This window comes from Puma concolor, chromosome A2 (assembly GCF_028749965.1).
Source record: "Puma concolor isolate L17-30 chromosome A2, mPumCon1.1.hap2, whole genome shotgun sequence".
Lineage (NCBI taxonomy): Eukaryota > Metazoa > Chordata > Mammalia > Carnivora > Felidae > Puma > Puma concolor.
Genome location: NC_141668.1, coordinates 150,357,518 through 150,379,248, shown reverse-complemented (window position 1 = coordinate 150,379,248; position 21,731 = coordinate 150,357,518). Strand labels below are relative to the sequence as shown.

At 46.3% G+C, this 21,731-nt stretch overlaps 1 protein-coding gene across 1 annotated transcript in view; it reads right to left on the bottom strand.

Annotated features, from left to right (window-relative positions):
• The window catches only part of STIMATE (STIM activating enhancer), a 54,037-nt gene extending 33,202 nt beyond the window's left edge, over positions 1-20,835 (bottom strand). The window contains exon 1 of the mRNA XM_086698010.1: positions 20,518-20,835. Within this exon, the coding sequence (XP_086554136.1) occupies positions 20,518-20,677 (160 nt within the window). The 5' untranslated portion in view covers positions 20,678-20,835. The remainder of the gene's footprint in view (positions 1-20,517) is intronic.
• Positions 20,836-21,731: the final 896 nt, after the last annotated feature.

Genomic DNA, 21,731 nt, shown 5'->3' with positions numbered 1-21,731 from the left:
GACTTCAACTATTTAAATGCTGTGGCCCTGAAACTCCACTCCTAGGATTTTCTTCTTTAATTACACTCACACAAATGCCCAAAAATCTACATTTTTGTAATGTAGCATTACACTGTCTATAAGCGTGGAGGATTTAAAAACCACCTAAATGTCCATCAATGGGGGAGGAGTTAAATGTTAAGTTATCATGCAATGGAAGTTACGCTTAGAAAGTTAGCAGACAGGGTATCCCTGCAATGGGCAGATTTTATGGCATGTAAATTACACCTCAGCAAAACTGTTTAAAAAGTAAATTTATCTGTTTTGATTTGGAAAAATTCCCACGTTAAATGGGAAAAAAAGCAAGTCACCAAAGCAGTAATTGTGTCGTGTGAACCTTTTATTTTTTTTTAAGTAACTTATACAAACAGAAATTTCAAAGCACACACATTAACTGTGAACCATGGTTAACTTTCTAGAGGATGGTATTATAGGGAGATTTCACATTTTATGCTGTGTATTTATTTCCATAATGTTTTAGTTATTTACAAAGAGCATGCATTATTTTCATAGTTAAAAAAAAGTCTTAAAAAAGGTTACTTGGGGAAAAAAACTAAAAACAAGAATTAAAAAATGACAAAATTACAATTTTGCACATTAGGTAATTAAAAGCCTTCCTCAAACCTAACTCATTAGCAAATCTCCTTCTAAGAGAAAAGCTTCCAGCAGGCAGAACTACCTGAGGACAGAAAACACCTCAGCCTCTGCAACCTCATGGCTAATCAAACAGAAGACACACCCCCAGAGCCTGCATTTCTCACAGGTAACATGTGCAGCCCCTGGCCCAGGCCCACCACGAGTGTGCGACCCCCCTCTTCCATCACCACATTTCTCTGCCACCTTCTACTGGCCACTAATTTTGGCTCAGGTCATGATCTCACAGTTCACGAGTTCAAGCCCCACGTCCGGCTCTGTGCTGACAGCTCAGAGCCTGCTTGGGATTCTCTCTCTCCTCCCCTCCCCTGCTCATGCACATGTTCTCTGTCTCTCTCTAAATAAACAAATAAATAAACATTAAAAAAAAAAAAAAAAAGGAAATCACCTCCCTCATTTTGAGGACAAGAAACAATCTCAGAGGCATGAAGTCACCTGGGATGAAGTTGCACAGTTGTAACGTTACATGGTGGTCATGAGAGGCACCATGTCTCCTGTGAGAGTACCACGCATTCACCCAGCAGAAGACTTTGTCTGGGACACACTGGGGCTTCACCTTTGAATTTTATTAGTGGAAGTGAATCAATAAGCACCCGCAGCAGAAAAATTAATAGAAGATTGGCTCTTCTCTCGATATCGGAGTTACAAAGCTACATTTAAGACCTTTTCCCTAGCTTCTCAACCCAGGGCAATTAGCACCCAGAGTCTTCTCTTTTCAAACAATCCAAGGTGTATAACCAACTAGAACCTCAGCAGAAGAGAAGCAACAGACTTCATTTCGCCAGTCTCAAAGCCTCGGAATCAGGGGCCAGGGACGAGAGCAGCTGAGGAAGCCTTCACTCTACAATAATAAGCTGACCTTATTATATAATAAACTGGCCTAAGGAGGCCTGGGACCTTACTTGCTGAGATCATCAGGACCCTAGCAGCTACAACATCTGAAGTACTCTTTGGCGGGCAGTGGGAATCCTATCCAAAGTGGTATGGTGGATGCTTCAGGTGCCTTGGGTTCTGCTCACAGCTATTTCTCCTCTTCTCCATGTGGAAGAACAGGTGGATGGGGTGAGAGGAACAAGTGAGCAGTGCATACACCAGTAAAGGAAGAGGAAGGATGTAAAGGGACCATGACTCAGGACCGGGAGCACTGGGCTGCCCTAAGAAAGGCAGATCTGAGTCAAATTAGCATTTCTCAACTCCCAGTGCTCACTCTGTCCACCTGTCTGCTGGGATCCCTCCAATTCTTCTTTCATGAGGACACTAACAAACTACCATCGTATGGCATGGTGGTCACAAGAGTCACTTTCAAATTTTTCTGCAATTGTCCCATTATGCAGACTGCAGAGTGAGTGGTTGCAGGGATGAAGGCTAGGCAGACAGCCTGGATGAAGAGCAAGTCAAAAGGGAGGTCTGCCTCCATTTTTTCCCTTGGGGGCAACAAAAACCACAGCTACAGGTAGTGAGGGAAAGCCACCGAGCCTCTTGGGTTTTAGAGAGGGGCTTGCTGAGTGCTGTTTTGGGACTGACTCACGACATATCCTCCTTGGTTCCAGCCTTCTTAGAAGTCTAGAATTAACATAAATCAATCTCAGAAAATCACAATACCCTGGCCTGGCTACTTAGCATTTCAAACAGGCCTGCCTATGCCAGCCCTCGATCAGGAAGGCCAGGCACAATTCACAAGACGCTGGGCAAAAAGGAGGCATAGGGCCCTACCTGTCCTCAGACTCTCCAACCCAGCAATAGTGCCAGGGAGCATGCTTCCCTTGGGCTTGCTGGTCCACCAAGACACCTGCAGAAGGCTTAAATAATAAGCACCTTACCACATCTGAGGCCATCCATGCAAGAGGAGCCAGAGGTTGCACTGCTCATGTGGGTGGGCAAGTACAGAACCCAGAGAAAGCAGAATACTCTGTCAGGAAATGACCAAAATAATCTGACACAAGTATCAGGAGAGTGACCATGCCTATATATACGCTAGGGGCAAGGGAAGAGTAGGTGGCTAGGAAGAGACTTACTGAGGGCTCAGGGCAGTGAACATTCTATACAAAGAAAGACTCTATAGAACAAAGCTCTATACTGTACACAAGTCAGAACTTTGGCACTTCTTCTCTCTCACCATTGAAATATGAACTCCTTGAGCTGCTGGTATCTTTGAAAGAGGGGTGAAAAGGAAGATCCATCAACTGCGTTCTTATAAAAAAGGTACTGAGAAGACCAAACACGTGTAAAAAGTCACTGTACACACAGAATGAATACGCTCCATTTCAATTACTAGTCCCTGTTTTCCTCCCACACGTAACTCAAAGGCTCATTATACAAATTAGTCTGAAATGTATCTTGTTCAACAATCTAGTGTAGACTGTAGAAACTCTGATTTCCTACCAGTTAAAATATAAGCGGTGAGCAACCAAGTTGGCTTGGCAAATAGAATATGACAAGTTGCTTCTCTGAGGCTCTTAAGACTAAAGAAGCAGCCAGGGTGCCTGGGTAGCTCAGTCTGTTGAACACCTGGCTCTCGATTTCGGCTCAGGCCATGATCTCACGGTTTGGTTAGTGAGATTGAGCCCCGTGCTGATAGTGCAGAGCCTGCTTGGGATTCCCTCTCTCTCTGCGCCTCCTCAGCTCTCTTTCTCTCTGAAAAGTAAACATGAACAAAAATTCAAAAGAAAGGCTAAAGCAGCAGCCAACTCTTGTCTTGGAGGAGCTGTCCATTGGCATCCTGGGCCTGTTCCAACCACGTCTCAGGGCTCAGCCCACTCACCAAGATAAAATCCAATCAACAAGCTCTCACTTATCTACCCAATATAGAGATATACCCGAATCGATCCTCTTTGGCCACTCAGCATACAAATCTGGAAGTATTAGTTACTGGTTCAAGTGATTTGTCTTCCTAAGTAGATCACAGTCTCTTGGAGAACAGGGATCAAGTCTCCTAAACTTTTCTCATTCCCACCTTCACTATATCAGTTTTGTACTGCTATGTGACATATTGTTCCACAACTTGGTGGCTTAAAACACAAAAGATTTATTGTCAGTTTAGCTGCGTAGTTCTGGCTCCACGATCTCTTGTAAGGCTGCAAACTTACAAAGCATGGGAAGCTTTGGCTGGGGCTGGAAGAGCCACTTCCGAGAAGGTTCACACACGCATGGCTGTTGGCTGGACTCCCCAGCTCCTCACCAGAAGGGTCCTTCCAAAGGACTGTCTGAATGTCCTTAAGACATGGCAGCTGGCTTTTCCCAGAGCAAGTGATCCAAGAGGGAGCACACCCAAGACAAAAGCTGCGGTTTTTAATAACTTAATCTCCAAAGTGATATACCATCACTTCTGCCATATTCTATTGGTCACATAGACTAACCCTGATGCAATGTGGGAGAGGACCACACAGGGCGTGAGTATCAGGAGTGGGGATCACAGGGGTCTGTGGTGGAGGCTGGCTGCCACATGAGCCCTTCTACGTCTGCAGGAAATTTTTACTGAATATGGAATGGATGACCCTTTCCAGGGGGACCTGGAAGCTGTTCCTTTGCTTTTCAATTCCATCTTTGCCAACACGCTCATGCTCTTTGCTGTCCTGGCTGGCTAACACCTTCCAAAGAAGGAAAACCGAACAAGGCACTAGAAGGAATCACCAGTGTTTCTGTCCAACCTTACAAGGGCTTTCCCTTCCCCTTTGGTTGTTACTGAAAACAACCAAAAAGGTGTTTTCAGCCAAATTCAGCTTCTCGCTTACCCAAACAAGGGGACATCCTATCAGTGCGATGAAGTCTGCTGACAAGGGCAGTGTAGACCCAAATGTTCCCGTGGAGGGGTACCAAGAAGGGCCAAGGTCCTGGCACTTATGGCCTGTGACAGCCAAGCAGGGCAGACTATTTGACCACACAAAGGAGGCACTGGGATCATGATTTCCCACATGGCCTCTTGGAGCCCAAAGCCATACTGTTGCACTGCTTCTTAGTGTGGCGGTGGTAATTTTTTAAAATTAGCAAAGTGACTCAATTTCTCCCCAATTTACATAATTCCTACCATCAGACATAGGTCCTGAGATTACAACTAGAGTTGACAAAATTTGTAAAAGGGTCCAAGAGCTAAGTTGATAAGGCAGTATGTAAGGATTGGGGCCACTTGCTTTGGCTAAGGAAGGATCAAAGTGCCTTCACCCATTTTTTTTTTTTTTTTTTTTTTTTTTCCCCTGCCTTCATTTATGAAAGCTATTTCTCCCTGGACAGAGAATCCTAGATTCACAGGGTTTTCCATTCAGCACTTTACAGATGTTGTTCCATTGTCTTCTGGCTTGAATAATTTGATGAAAAGTCTGTATCAGTTCTTATATCTCTCTGTACAGAGTGTCTTTTTTTCTCTTGGTGCTCTCACAATTTTCTTTTTATCATTGTTCATCAGCAATTTGATTACGATGTGGCTTAGTGTCATTTACTTTGTGTGGTTCATCTGCTTGGGGTTTATGAAGCTTCTTGGATCTATGTTTACAGTTTTCATCAACTTTGGAAAATGTTCAGCCATTAGTCTTCAAATATGTTTCCTGCCCTCTCTTCTGCCTCTTTTAGAAATCCAATTACAGGTTGGCCCTCTATTTTCCCATGGGTCACTGGGGCTCTGTTTGTTATTTGACTTCCTTTTGTGTTTCATTCTTAATTCATTTACATGGACTGACTTTTCTCCTGATTATAGGTCATAATTTTCTGCTTCTTCACCTGTCCCGTAATTTTTGATTAGAAGCTATACATTATGATTGCCACATTGTTAGGTATTTGAATTTTGTTGTCTTCCTTTAATGAGTACCGAAGTTTGCTGGAGTAAGCAGTTAAGTCTGTAAAACAGTTTGATAATTCTGAGGCTTCTGCCCCTTCTCTCTCTTTTTAAGTTTATTTATCTTGAGAGAGAGATAGAGAGCATGCGTGAGGAGGGGTCAGTCAGAGAGAGAGGGAGAGAGAAAGAATTCCAAGCTGTGCTGACAGCACAGAGACCAATGCAGGGCTCGAGCCCACAAACTGTGAGATCATGACCTGAGATGAAACCAAGAGGTGGACGCTCAACCAACTGAGCCACCCAGGCGCCCCTCTCTCCCTTCTCTTTAATATCAATTCAGAGGTATAATTTATATTATAAATTTATATTATTATATTTATATTACTTTATTTATATTTAAAGTTTTATATTATATTTTATATATATTTTATATATATTAAAAATATATATTATTTAATATATATAATATATATTATTTAATATATTTTTAAATATATTATTTAATATATTTAATATATATAATATATATTATTTTATTTATATTATATATATTTATATATATAATATATATATTATTTTATTTTAAATATAATTTTATATTTTAAATATTTATATTTAAAATTTAAATTATATTATTATATTTATATCATTATATTTATATTTATATTATCATATTTATATTTATTATATTATAAATTTCAGAGGTATAATTTATTGGCACAAATACATCCATATTAAATACAGTTCAAGAATTTCGAGAAATGTATACACTGATGTGACCCTCACTACCAACATAGTAATTTCCATCACCCCCAAAAGTTATCTCATGTTCCTTTGTGGTCGGTCTCACCGTTACCACTCCAAGGCAACCACTAATCTGCTTGCTGTCACTAAAGATTCCGTTTCTGGAATTTCATACAAATGGACTCACATAGGACACATTCTCTTGAGCTGGAATCTTTTGCTCAGCATGTTCATCTATGTTGTTGCACGAATCAGTAGTTCATTCCTCTTTGTTGCTGACTGTATCCCCTCATTTGGATAGATCACAATTTGTTCATCCATTCACATGCTGATGAACATTTGGATCGTTTCCAGCTTGGGGCAATTATGAATAAAGTTGTTATGAATATTCATGTACAAGTCCTTTTGTGGCCCTGTTTTCTTTTCTCTTAAGTAAATGTCTAGGGACAACATTGCTGGGTTATATGGCAGGTGTGATTTTCTTTGTAAGAAACTTTCAGTTTTCCAAAATGGTTGTGTCATTTTACATTTCTGCTATCAGTATACAAGAATGTCAAAGTTCATATTCTCTTCAACTTTTGGTATTGTCAATCTTTTAAATTTTAGCCATCCTTGTTGGGTATGCAGTGGTATCATTTAATGTGCACTTCCCTGATGAACATCTTTTCATGTGCTTATTGGCCACCTGTATATCTTCTTCAGAGAAATGCCTATTCCAATCCTTTGCCTATCATTAAACAACACTGTCTTTTAACTGAGTTGTTAGAATTCTTCACCTATGCTGGATGCAAGTCCTTTGTCAGATATTTTTTCCCCAGTCTGCGTCTCACCTTTCCATTTTCTTTACAGTCTATTCTGAATGTCAGAAATGCTTAATTTAGATGAAGTCTGACTTATCTTCCATTTACTTTATTTTTTTTTAAGTTCAAGCTTTTTGTGTCCTAAGATCTCTCTGCCTATCCCAAGGTCACAAAGACTTTCTCCGATGTTTCTTTCTAGAAGTGTCAGAGCTTTTGCTTCTACATCCAGATCTGTGATATATTTCTGCTCAATTTCTGTGTATGGTATCTGGCTTGTTTTTAAGCTCTGTGCCCTTTCCTGGGTTGGCAGTTAAGTTTGCAAAGCAGCTTTCTCAAATAAGGCACAATCTTTTGAGGTGTCCACCCAGTGCCCCCGGTGTTCAGTAAGGTCTCTCACCTAACTGGGAAGAAAAACATCTCCCGGCCCTAGAAAGAGTTGAGCTTACATCTTCCCAGCAGCTGTTCTTGGCTTTGCCTCATGAGTTTTACCCCATGCACACACAAACCAATGTTCAGAAAGAGCCTTGAGGAGACCCCTGAGCAAATGTGTAGAACTTTTTTTTTATGTAGTTTGTTTTTCTCCATATTGTTCCTGGAAATTCCAACTGCTCTGGCTTCCTCAATTCTGTCTTCTCAACTTGGCAAGGCTGCTCGGCTCTGCTTGGGTTTCTGCTTGGGATTTGGAAATTGCCTCCGGCAGAAAGACCACAGGGCTCACCTCATTATTTTCTTTCTCTCAGGGACCACTATCCTGAGCCGCCCGTTGCCCAATGTTTGCAAAGAGTTGTTTCACACATTTTGGTCTGTTTTCTGGTTGCTAACAGAAGACAGGCAAGTTCTATACCAGTGACTCCTTCATTGGCAAAAGTCTCTTTACCCACTTTTGTACAGGCTCAAATGTTAAATTTACCCACATGGGAGAGAGTCCTCGGACTTCAATGACAAGCCCTACGGGATTCCAATCTCAAAAGGAAAAGCCTATGGCTTTTTCCTGGCACACCTATCATGACTACACAAATGATTGCAATGATGCTCTTGAAGGAAAACCAAGCAGATGAAAGACAATGGGAACCAAATGGTGGTAAAGAATTCCATGTGCAGAGAAGACAGGAAGTCTACAGAGGTTAGGAAAGCAGTGTCCCCATGTCATGAAATACACGTGAACACTGCACACAACAGGCGGGCAGAGCAGTGGAAAGTCCCAGCACTGGGGTGAAACTCACCGGTTTGAATTCCAGGATTCCAATTAGGAGCTGCCACAACCTTAGACAGTTCACTCAGCCTCTCTGTGCCTCAGTTTCCCCAGGTATACAATATAACAGGAGTACCTGCTTCGTGTGGCGAATGTGAGAAATAAATGAGTTAACATATATTTATGGTGCTTACAGGACTTGGCACATAATAAGCACTAAAAAACGTGACTCAGTATCATCACCAGATCAAACACTGGCCAAAGCACCTTTGGCCAAAATACCTTCAGTGCCTGTGGTTCTGACCTCCCAAGCAGGGGAGGCTTTACAAGAAGAATGAAAATACATCTTACATTTATACAGTCTCAGAATACCTCCCCAAAATTTACTTATTAATTGCAAAGGGAAAATTTTTCACTTCAGGGGAGAGACCTGGAGGGACCACCTTCCTCAAATCATCACGAGAACTTCACCAGCGCTGGGGTAAACCCACATCAGGCGCCCCAGGTTCTGACGCACTGAGGAGGTCACAACATCACTTATGCAACATCCCCCCCCTTCCCCAAACAACCCGAAGGTAACCATGAGAAAACATTAAACAAACCCAATCTGGGACATTTACAAAACCACTGGCCTGTACTTTTCAAAAACATCAAGGCCAAGGCGCCTGGGTGGCTCAGCTGGTTAAGCATCCAACTCTTGGTTTTGGCTCAGGTCATGGTCTCATGGCTCATGGGTTTGAGTCCCTCATTGGGCTCTGTGCTGATAGTGTGGAGCCTGCTTTGCATTCTCTTTCTCCCTCTCTCCCTGCCCTTCCCCCGCTGACTCTCTCTCTCAAAAATAAACTTAAAAAAAAAATTAATTAGTTTTTAAAAAGCGTCAAGGCCAAGAAAGAGAAAGAAAGGTGGAGAAACTATTCCGAGACCAATAGAGACTAAGTGTACTATGTTTCACTGCTGTCTTCCTGACCAGCTTCCAGGTGGGGAGCACCCAGTCAGAGCGCCCGCATGTGCCAGCCCCGAAACTGGCCAGTAAGCCAGACAAGGCCCAAGGAAAGGCAGAGCCACATGGAGGTCATACCTGATTAGTACTGACTGACTGTCCTGCAACTTCAAAGGAGACTAGTATGGGCAAAGGTCATTAGGGGGAAGTTTCTTGGAAGCTGGGGAGGATGTGGCTAGGCCGGAAGGAAGGAGAAAAGCTTCAGGGGAAGGAATGTGAGTAAGGGGAAGAGGCAGGAACGGGTCTGGCAGGTTCGGGGGCTGGGAGAAGAGCAGCCCCGGGGCATCTTGCTGCATCCCAGTGTCCAATAACATTGCTGTTCTTGGCTTAGGTTATAGGGCAGACCATGGTGGCTGCACTGCCTGCAGCACACAGAGAGTTCAGAAAAGGAGGATGGGGGCACCAGGTCCAGGAGCCTAGCTGTCCTGCAGGATGCCAGGACACCACGCCACTTTAGGTCAAGGCAAAGAAGGACCTGCCACATAACAGTACTGGCACCTATGCTATGGTCAGCGTGAGTGAGGGCAGAGGAGCTCCCTGGTACAGCTCAATGCTTCACCAGCTATGAACACCTTCAGACAGCAATCGCCTGCTCCACCCCCACCCCTGCATCACCTCTCCTCACCCTCGTGCCTCACGTGATCACAGACCAAAATTCAGCTTAAGCCACGTCCACCCACATTGGCCCAGCCCAGGAATGTCCATTTTGGAGGGAACAAGATCACTATAAAAAAGCTGCACCCATGGGGCGCCTGGGTGGCGCAGTCGGTTAAGCGTCCGACTTCAGCCAGGTCACGATCTCGCGGTCTGTGAGTTCGAGCCCCGCGTCGGGCTCTGGGCTGATGGCTCAGAGCCTGGAGCCTGCTTCCGATTCTGTGTCTCCCTCTCTCTCTGCCCCTCGCCCGTTCATGCTCTGTCTCTCTCTGTCCCAAAAATAAATAAACGTTGAAAAAAAAAAAAAAAAAAGCTGCACCCAGAATATTGTCCCACCCACAGCAGTGGCCCTTGAACTACGGTGGTCCATAGCAAGACTACAGTGTATTTGTCGGCTGTATTCACTGATGATTTTTACCTGTTAGGGCAGGGGGTATTAGTAAGTTGTTTACTTAAACACACTTAAAAAAACCAAACCCATATGTAATCTGCTCAGTGGACTGAAAGGCAATTTAACGTTCTTGTTAATTCTCATTTCATGGAATTTTTTTTTTTTTTTTGCCAGCAACTAATGAGATTTCTCACAGAGAAATTTGGGGATAGAATTACAAACCAGGGCCCCCTCTGCTGTGTCTAAAGGATCCCCCAGACCCATCTCTTTCTTTCCCAGGCTTCTGGAGCCCAGTTGCCTGCAGAGCTCAGACAGAGGGTGGGAACATCAGTGGAAACAGCAGACCTATAATCTTCAAGTCTGCTGCGTCAGAACGACCTGCAAATATTTTGGGCCCAAACGCATCACCCAAATAGAAACCCTGCTCTGGCACTCTCACACCGCTTCGGCCAAAATGCTCACACTGTGCTTGGGTCTGGGCAAGAGAGGCGGTGTGCCCTGCTCCTGCAGGATTGTGTCTCAGGCTTGTCATTTAACTGGGACGATGCCAGTACCTCATTTCTCTACATCATTTTTCATGTTACTAAGTGAATTTGTCTTCTAAGAAAACAGAAAAGCCCATGAAGAACACTGATGAGCTTAAGAGGCTAGAGGAGCCCATGGACTAGAACAAAAGCTGGGGGCAGAAAAGCATTTTGAGAGAAGTGAGCATATGAAAAATATAAGGTTGGTCCTGCTTGTGTCCTGAACTACTGTGCATATAACTTAGCCCACGAAAGAGAAAACCAAAGAAAAAGCATGAAAGCTCCTGATACCTCTCACTGACTGAATATAGGAAAAGCCACAGATACTCAACACCAAGTCTTTCAAAGAAATTTTAGAGCCAAGAAAAAAACACCGGTCAAGTGCCCCAGCCAGCCGAGTGACCCTTCTTCCCCTACCCGCGTGCCACTCCACTGCCCCCACATGAAAGCCCGCCCCAGGTAAGGCCCAGCCTCACACAAAGCTGCTCGAGCTGGGCCTGCCTCCAGCACGGCATGCCCTTTAGAATGAGGAGGACGCTACATCAAACGAAATGTGGGAGGGATGTGTCAGATGCTAAGACAGGATTGCAGAAACTCCAGTTCGAAGTCTTTTCATCATAGGTACAGAGGTGGTTTCAGTGGCTGACAATCCTGTGGCAGGTACAGGATTTCTAGAATGTACCTGACAATTGGCATTCTCATAAGACGTTCTTCAGCAGAGCCCAAGCCCACCAAAGCCTGGGACCATACTCACAGGCCATGCCTCCCCTGCCCTGGCATCAGTCTTGTAGCCACACCAGGCAGCTGTCCAGAATGGAGGCCAGGAGCATCCCTGCTTCCTCTACACCTGGGTGGAATATGGTGGGCAGCCAACAAAGCTAGTTAACAATAAGGAATGGCTTCATTTATTAGTTAAAAGCAAGGTCTCTGGAGCTGGATAGCCTGTTCCTCAGGGGGACCCCATGAGATCCAAAAGGGACACGATCAGGGTGCATGGGTGGCTCAGCTGAGCATCTGACTCTTGATTTCAGCTCAGGTGATGATCCCAGCCTGCCCGCCCGCTCTCTCTCTCTCTCTCTCTCTCTCTCTCTCTCTCTCTCTCTCCCCAGAGGCACTTGGGTGGCTCAGTCAGTTGAGCATCTGACTTCGGCTCAGGTCATGATCTCACAGTTTGAGTTTGAGCCCCACATTGGGCTCTGTGCTGACAGCTCAGAGCCTGGAGCCTGCTTCAGGTTCTGTGTGTGTCTCTCTCTCTGCCCCTCCCCAGCTTATGCTCTCTCTCTCTCTCTCTGCTTCAAAAACAAATAAACATTAAAAAAAAAAAAAAAAGATTCTCTCTCACCTTCTGCCCCTCTCCCTCACTTATTCTCTCTCTAAAAAAACAAAAATAAAAAATACATGGGACATGATAAAGTTGCTTCAAAAGAAAGGCTCTCAGAAAAACAGTCCAAATGGAGCATGAAGTAAATGCAGAAGCTGACTTGCCATCCAATAATTTAACGCATCCTCCTTTTTAAGTGCAAGCTATAGGAAAAGACGCTGAACAAGGAAAGCCATCTTCCAGAGCTTCTAGCCTCTGAAACACTCGGCCTCCTTCTCTGAGAGCCTCTGTCCCATGCTCTCCAGCCCCGAGGAGGACGGCCCTGCTCACAGTCTCCTCTGGACTTCAGCTCTCACCACTGCATGTCCCCTTCCCATTGCTTCCCTCCCTGGTGCTGTGCTCCAGCAGGGCTCCCCCGTGGACACTTCCCGAGCTGCAGGCAGTACCCCTCATCCCTCCCCTCAAGGCTTCATTGACTCCCTTCGCACTCTCCGGGACACAGCCCCCTCCAGCCAAGAGCCCCTGGAGGACGGGGTGTGGGTCCTAGCAGTCCCTTGTCGAGGCAACACCCAGCACCACGTGTGGCACCCAGGCCCTTAAGCCCTGTCGCTGCACTGTTCTCATCCTTCAGGAGCAACATACTGACTGAATCTGCTCTCCAGGGCTCCCCTGAGAGTTCACTGAGTGATCCACAAACTGAACACATGCAGTTCTTAACAGGGACAACTGTGCGCCCTCCCCGCCAGGACATACTGGGCAGTGCCTGGAGACATTTTTGTCTGTCTCAGCTTGAGGGAGGAGGGTGCTATTAGCATCTAGTGGGTAGAGGTCAGGGATGCTGCGAAACACCCAACAACACACAGGACAGCCCTGCAGTAAAGAATTACTTGGCCCCAAATGTCAACAGTGTCAAAGTGAAAAACTGTGGGTTTGATGGAGAACTTCCAAGGAGTGGGGTGCCTGAGAGACTCAAAGGCTACTTCTATGCATACGTGAGGAAAAGGATAACTTATGGGTTATCCCTAACTCAAGGTTATCAACCACACTCCTGAGTCCCCAAGGAAACACAGCAGGAGGGCTGTGGATAGGCCTCCTCCTCACCAGTTCCTCAGTGGACTCGGGTACCCCCTTCCCCAGTGCTTCTGGGAGGCTCCGTCTCTGGGTACAAGTGCCATCCTCATGCAGCCACGGAGAACCTGCATGAAGGCCCAGGATGGGAAAGCAAACCTCAGATGTAACTCATACGTGCACAAAATGATTAGTTAAGAAATTTCAAACGTATATTTTCATGCTATCGATAGCCATAAAACAGCCTGAAGTTCCAGATAACACTTCGGACACAAAAAAAGAATCACAAAGAAAGAAAATCAGAGTTGTTTAAACAGGAAAAAATGAGGCAAAGTAGCCAGGGTATAGGGTAATCAGAGGGCGCGCCTGTGTGGAAAGAGAGGCAAGAAGGCAGGCTGGAGTAGAGGAAGCGGCTAAGGGGGTTTGGAGTCTGATGGATCTGGTTTACATTTCAGCTCTACAGCTACTAACCAGGACCTTGCTTGCTGTCCCCATTCCTTCCAGGGTGCCTGGGAGGTCCATGAAGTGCTGGGCACAAGAGCCAGCACAGTGGAGACTCAGTGCAGAGCAAGCCACAAGGAAGACACTGGCTCTAGCTGCCGGCGCCCCCCCACCTGCCATCACAGGCCCCGGGGCGTGTTAAGGCCAGGAACTCGGACACAGGTTAATCACCTGTAACCAGGCTGCCCCATTCTACCCACTGCCCTCTCCAGGCCCACATGAGACTCTGCAGGTGAAAACACAGGGTAGGGTTAGGTGAAGAAAGGAGAGCATTACCTGTACTATAGCCACCTGCTTCGGGTACATGCTAATCAAGTTTTCTACCATTGTGCAGTCTATGAAAAGAGGGCTGAAGGTAAAGATGTTGTGCAAACAAGACAGCAAGGGAAATGTTTAACCTAATTCAGAAAACAAGTTACTCAAGCACCTGTGAAACGTTCTTCAATGGGACTCATGAGTGCAAATACTGTACTAACAATGAGGATGACTTCGCTCCCTGCCCCTTGCAAGTGCCTGATACTGATCCAGCTTCCTTACAGACATTCTTTCTAATCCCCACAGTCCCAGAAAAATTATTATTCCCCTCTTACTGGGGAGCAAACAGAACCTTTGGGAAATATACATAGGTTGCTCAAGGGCACAGTGTGGCAGAAGCAGACGTGGAAGCCAGGTCAGACTGGTTCCAGAGCCAGGGATCCCACTATTTTTAACCACCTCTAAAATTCCTTCAAAGGGACTTCATCTTCATGCAAATATTATACTAACTGCAAAGGATTTTAAACAGATCATTAAAGCAATAGAGGCTTGATAGGCCCCTATAGGGTAACGCTTGACAAACATATATTTAAAAGGCTAAAAAAAATGCATTTCCTTAACTTATTCTACAACTCAGACTGGTCTCTAATTCAGACAACTCTTGCCCTCTTGCCCCAATTTGGCTCCAAATTAATTAAGTTTTACTATAAATAAAGGAGTAGATCACCATCATGGATCCATGCTATACCAGATAAATCAGCATTTAGAAACCTTGAAAACTTTCTAAAAATAAAGACTCCTAACCGGCTACCACACTAATGTCAGCCGTCCTCCTTTCCCCTGTGGGCACAATACCAGCCTGGGAAAGAAAAAGGGAAGTTCTTCCTTAGCTTTGGCTGGCACTCGGGAGACAGGAAGGAAATGGACATTTACTGAGTGTGCTGGGTGCCAGGCCCAGAGACAGGTGCCTTCCCTCCTGAGATCCAGTTCAGCCATCACTGTGTTTCATTATCTTACCAGGTGACCATGGAGTGAAAAGTTACTGCAGAATAGGACATTCATGCGATCTCAAAGTATTACCACCACCAGAGAGATAATTTATTCATTGTGAAGGGGAAAATGTACCTTTTCAAGGGAGAGATCAGGAAACCTCACCCCTCCACCAAGTAGTCAGCCTTATTATTACTAATAGCAAGACTGCCTGATGTTACAGGCTTCCTGGTGCAATGTAGTATGAAGCACACAGCACTGCCTACAGACTGTTCTTGCTGTAAAAAAGGTTACCTTAATGGAAAACCTCCTCCAGAAAATACTCAGGAAACACAGGGGTCAGTGAAACAGCTCAAACACCACAAGGAAACACCCAGACAACTCCAGAACATGGAACATTGCACATGACTGGCCTGCACTGTTAAAATTAAAAAAAAAAAAAAAAAAAAAAAAAAAAAAGAGAAGGGGTGCCTGGGTGGCTTAGTTGGTTGAGTGTCCGATTTCAGCTCAGATCATGATCTCGTGGTTCGTGGGTTCGAGTCCCACGTCGGGCTCCGTGCTGACAGCTCGGAGCCTGGAGCCTGCTCTGGATTGCGTCTCCCCCTCTCTCTCTGCCCCTCCCCAACTTGTGCTCTGTCTCTCCTTCAAAAATAAATAAACATTAAAAAGAAAGGCAAGGCCATTAAAAACAAATAACAACAAAAAACAGTGTGTGAGTGTGTAAGTGTGTGTGTGTGTGTGTGTGTGTGTGTGTGTGCGCGCGCGTGCGTGTTTAGGGGGAGATTTTTCTACTGTAAAAGTGACTTCAAAACACAACCAAATGCTATGTGTGGACCTTGACTGGCTCACAGGTTTTAAAAACTCCAGCTATGGGAGATTTGTGGTGTGTGGGGTAGTCTGAACATGGACTGGATGTTAGATGATATTGTGGAGTTATCCATTTTCTTACGCATGATCGTGAAACTGTGATTATGTAGAAGACTGTCCTTATTCTCAGGAGACTCAACTGAAATTTTTCGGGGTAAAGTATGATCCTGGCTGCGACTCAGCTTCAAATGGCTTGGCCAAAAAAAAAAAAAAAAGAAAAAAGAAAAAAAAAGTACAAAGAGAGAAAACAGATGTGGCAAAACATGAACAATTTCTGAACTAGGCAGAGGGCAGATAGTGTATTATCACTGTGTTATTTTTCATCTTTGCTGCATGTTTGACGTTTTGTATGATAAAAACTGGAATAGGGTAGGCAGAGGTGATTCCAGGAAGGGGTGGTCCCAGCAGGTCTGTGTGTACAGAACACATAAGGAGGCTGTTCACCACGTGAGAAAACACCAGGGACTCTTGTATAAGATTAAGATTTCAAGGCTGGGCAGACTGGTTTGTGATGTTACTTTGGGTCTCAGGAACACTATCATTTCTCAATGCCAGCAGTATTTTTGTAAAACACGGCCACCCTCACCCAGCTGGCTAGTCCCCACATCTGTAACACGAAAATAGGCACAGGTAGATTTATCCAAGCTTTCAAAATGCTTGTTGTGTTAAAAACCAACTCTGTCTATACTTTGGCCCAGAACTTCAACTGTGCACGGCGAAAGAGGCTTGCGTTTGCTTTGTATCACACGTCCTGGGAACAAACACTCCCAAATGCCAACACACACACTGGTCAACGCTGACCTTTGGCCGGCAGCTGGGCCGCTGCCCTGCAGTGGGAACAGTGTGCTGAGTTTCCGGGACTGCTCAGCTCTGCTCTGCTGGGACTCTGGGCTGAGTGACTTCATTGAGCCACAGACTGGAGATAAAGCCACCAAAACATGAGGAACTGCTCAGCAGGCAGGTCATGACAAGTCCCTCATTTATTTATTTTTTGACTTTTTTTTTTTTAAATATAATTTATTGTCAAGTTGGCTAACATACAGTGTGTACAGCGTGCTCTTGGTTTCGGGGGTAGATTCCCGTGATTCATCGCTTACATGTAACACCCAGTGCTCATCCCAGCAAGTGCCCTCCTCAATGCCCATCACCCATTTTCCCCTCTCCCGCCCCCCAACAAGTCCCTCATTTAAAGCATTTTTTTCTACTCAGACACCAAGGCTTCTCAGTGATGTCCCAGAGAACCAGAGCGGGAAGTCCCTTAATAAGCTTGCCTCTGAGTGTGTTCAGCTTTCCTCACATACAAAGGGTAGCTTACGTGGAGCCTCTGGAAAGCTCACTACTTAGCAAGGTGTCGCTGACACTGAAACATGTCTGTGGATGCTGGCCCATAATAGTCAGTGTGTTTATGTAGCTCGAAGAAAGACTCCAGGCATCACTTGGCACTCAAACTCTCATCCACCTGGGCTGAGACCGTCTAAAAACCCCCACAACAGAGGTAAGCACTGTGATGGGAGATCCTTGTGGGGATCAAAATCCTCCCCTGAGACATTAATATATACTATAATAATGTTATTAATTATTAATATAATAATATTATGTAGCAATAATTATAATAAATTAATCTATATTGTATATTATGTTATAACATTATATATTATGCTATAATATGTTACATATATTATACATTGTTATATATAATAACATTATCATTAATATATATATTAACATCTCAGGGGAGGATTTTTATTGTATATATATATCAGAAGACATCCTCCAGGACAAAACCCTCCAGGTAAAAAACAACAACCTGTAAATGGAGACCAAAAGTGATATTCTGGGTAGAAAAAGAAACAAAGACAGTGGTCTAAGGATCCACTGAATTCAGGGATGTGAAGTGATGAAAAGTCCCTCGGCCTGTCTGGCAGAGAAGGGGGTGCAGCTGATGGCACAGAGCTGGTCTGACAGGAAAATGGGACAGTACCTGCCCGCAGAGCTGGGGAACTGTCAGAGACGAGAGGAAGTAAGCCCATGGCACAGGGGGACAAAAGCTCTCAGGAGGGAAAGACTGTGACCCCAAAGAGGGTAGGGACTGTTAAACTGCTCAGGAGAGATGACTGCTATTTAAAATATGCTTGACAATGGGGCACCTGGGTGGCCCAGTCGGTTAAGCATCAGACTCTTGGTTTTGGCTCAGGTCATGTTCTCTTGGTTTGCGGGTTCGAGCCCAATATTGGGCTCCACGCTGACAGGAGCCTGCTTGGGATTCTCTCTCTTTCTGTCTCTGCCCATCCCCTACTCGTGAGCTCGCTTGTACACTCTCTCAAATAAACTTAAAAAAAAAAAAAAGAATTTAAAATATGCTCAACAAAATAAACGGTAGAATTGATGATGAAGGATGGAGTGGCCTCATCTTCACACACCAAGACCTCCCGCAAGGGATGCAAGGTGGACGCTCCTGTCATGGGAGCCTGGCACTCTAGCCAGCAGCTCTGCTGGACTGGGGAACCGACGCCGTGTCTGGGAAGACAGAGCCCCCCAAAGCCAAACCGCTCACAGACTTCCCTGAGAGACCCCCTCCCTTTTCCCAGAGGGAAAAGCCCCACAGTTCTCTGGACAGAACCAACAAGTCTAGGAGATGAGCAAGGGCCGACACAGTCCTTGCCCTTCTACCTCTTCTCCCCGACCCTCCTCCTCATCACAGTCCCATGACCCAGTGCCCATTTCCACACGCTCCCTCCACGTCTAGCCTTACGCTGAGCAAAAGGCCACTCTGTCGTCCGGTCTTTGCATACAGAAAGCGCCAGCCGCAGTGGGGTTTGCACACGTGCTCGCACCGAAGATTAAGCAAAGCGAGTGTGTCCCTGAAGGCTTCAGGGCCAGTGCCGTCACTCTGAACACAGGCAACCTGGCACACTTCTCAGCAGTGGGCAACTCTGCCCGTCATAATCACATTTCATTCTCTCAACCACAAGTATCAAGTCCTCAGGAATAAGTCGGGCCATCGGCATTAATCAAATCCACGGAAACAGCCAGAGCTAGGCTAGGAAATCTTAGGTCAGGGAACACAATGCAAAGTAAGCCTGTAGTTCCTTCAGAGAGAAAGGAGGGCCACCTGGAGGAGACAGAAGTAGGAGGGGAGTGGAGACCCGCGCACAATGTCTTGAAAACACACACATACAGTTCATGCACCCAAGTCAGCAGCTGATTTGGGCTAAGTCATCACAAATTATTCCTGGGGGAACAAGTCGGTATTTGTTCAACAGGGAAAATAGCAAGACAAGTAGAGACTAAAAAGGAAAGAAAAAGTGGCAAACATATACAGTCGGACACTTGTTGTAAGATTTATCAAGGCCAGACAACCAGAAGAAAATGGCATCCAAGAAAAGCCTCTTCGGGGTTACCTGGAGCCTGGGATAATTCACTCAAATAAGCCCTGTGTTAGTTATAACAAGCAAAACTCTAAATCTAGCAACTCCACGCTATAAGATGCACACAGCTGCAGGACCCCTCCCTAACGCTAAGGAGCATACTCTCTGCAGAAACTTCCCACTCTGCCCATGTGAGCACAGTGGGGAAGTTTTGAGAACCAGTCATTTTGGAATTAATGCCTCTGTACAGATAGTTATAACCCTTCCTTCCCCAAAGTGCAATCACAGGGGCACTCCTAGGCCTACAGCCAACCAAAGCCTCCTGTTACTGTAATAAAGGTAAGGATGTGCGCCAAGAAAACAATACAAAACAATACAAACACACAGCACACATGACAACAGGGTGGAACTTCTAGTTCTCCGGAAGGGCCATCTGGGGTTTTCTCCTCCATCAGCAAACCCTCAAGGAAGAACCAACGGGGACTTAGCACAGGGATTCTGAGACCTCCCCAGACCCTCTGAACCTCCTCCTCCATTCAGCAAGCCACTTGGTTGTCCCAAGTCTCATGGAAAGGAAGAAAAGTTGAAATACAAAGAACAGAACTGCGCTGGGAAAGGGAACCACCAGGGGAGGCCTGAGAAGCAACTTAATTAGGTAAGCTTGGGACAGGGACAGGGACAGGGACAGGGACAGGCGGACTTATTCAGGAAGGAGGGGAAAGAGGAGACGTGGGAAAGAAGGCAGTCCGAGTGGGTCCTGCTCCAACCAAAACAGAAAAAAAAGCTGGGGGGAAAGGTGAGGGCGAGGGGGCAGGAGGGAGTAGTACTGGGGACGCAACGCATGGCCTTACAATCCAGACATTGCAAAGTAACAGGATTTAAAAGCAAAGCTTTGGGATGTGAAAGAGCAGGAAAAAGCCCAGCATCAGACTAGGGATTTAGAGACGCAGGTTATAAGTGAGAAGGGGAGGCTAGGAAGAGACTCTAAAAGGGGGCACAAAGGACTGTTCCAACTGGGGGTTCACGGCCCCAGGCTGGAAAGTGGAGTAGCCTTAAGTCACGGTAACAAGGTAGCGGGAATGGGGGGGTGGGGGGGGGGGCAGGGAGCTAGTTTTAGTTTTAGGCAGGTATCTCGGAAGAGAGGCATGAGCAAGCTGGAGGAAAGGAGGTGGGGTGAACCCTGGCTAGAGGCTGCAGCGATAAGGCGAGAGACTCAGGACCCTGGGTCGGGGCCAGAGCCTCCTCTAGTTTGGGAATGCCCAGCCCGGGCTCGCGGGCAGAAGGCACCCCAGGCCTTAACTCTGGAGGCGGGAGGGTCCCCGAGGCTGGGCAGGGCCTCCGGTGGTCGTACAGGGCCTCAGGAGGGTGGGGGTCCGAGACTCACGCATCAACGTGCTGAAGGCCACGACGCCGAGCAGCCCCTGCAGGAAGATGCCGAAACTGTGCATGAGTGCGCCGCTCTCGCAGCGGCCCGCACCGGACGCGACGGTGGACGGTGGCCCGCCCGGCAGCCCGCGGCTCGCGTTCCCGGCGGGGCCCTGCATGGCGGGCCTGGCGGAGGGGCGCGGGGTGCCGCGGCCAGCCCGCCAGCCCGGCCGGCCTCGCTGCGTGCGGGGGCCGCACCGCCGAGCCCCGGGCCGGGAGTCCGAGACAGGAGCCGGTACCTCCGCCCCGCGGCCCACTCGCCGCCGCGCGTAACCCGACGTCTGAGATCGCAGCGCCCGATTGGCTCGGCCGGGCGTGGGGGCGGGCCTCGGCCGCTCCGGCTCTCTCCCACCTCGGGCGGGGCTCCGGCCAGGCGTGGGGGCGGGGTCGTGCGTCCGGGCCACAGGTAGAACGGACCAGGTGAGCCGGGCAGCACGGACTGGAGGGAGCGAGTCCCCGGACCCTGAGCTCCAGGTCGGCAAGGCAGGAGCAGGGATCGTCTGCGACTAAATTCATTTCTTTTCCAAGATTAAGCCATCGTAGCTTGCAGAATTTACTAAAAACACTCCTGGATTCCACCCTCAGTTTCCGATTCAGTAGCTCTGAGACCGAGCAGAATAATCTGTATTTTCAGCAAGCGGCCTAGATTATTCTGAAGGAGCAGTGAGGCAGACAATCCAAGACTCTGCACACAGTAATATTCCTTCCAGTACAGACGTTCGACGTTCTTCTATTTTCCTTGTTAGTACGAATATTGTGGCCAAGAGCTTATCTTAGATTGATCAATCCGCCTGAGTCGACTTTTTTTTTCTTCCCTGAGCATAATGTAAATGGTTATTTCAATCCAGATGTGGTCGTTTAGAAATATACAAGGTTTATACTGAAAATAGGTCAACATATCCCCATCATGTCCATTTTGAACGTGCTTCATAAAGCCAAGTTGTTGGTAACTCTCAGAGTCTCTAATGCCTCCCTCCTCGCATGCACGTTTACTCCCACCTTAACCCCTTGACTCCTTGGAAGGAGCTCTCTACCTCTATTAGGGCCTCTAGTCTCTATTGTCCCATCTATCCTCCCAACACCTCTCTGCCTTTTCTCCAGACACCTCTTGTTGATTCCTTCAAGTCCCCAGCCTTCCTGCTGCATTTGCTTAATGACCATGTACACATATTA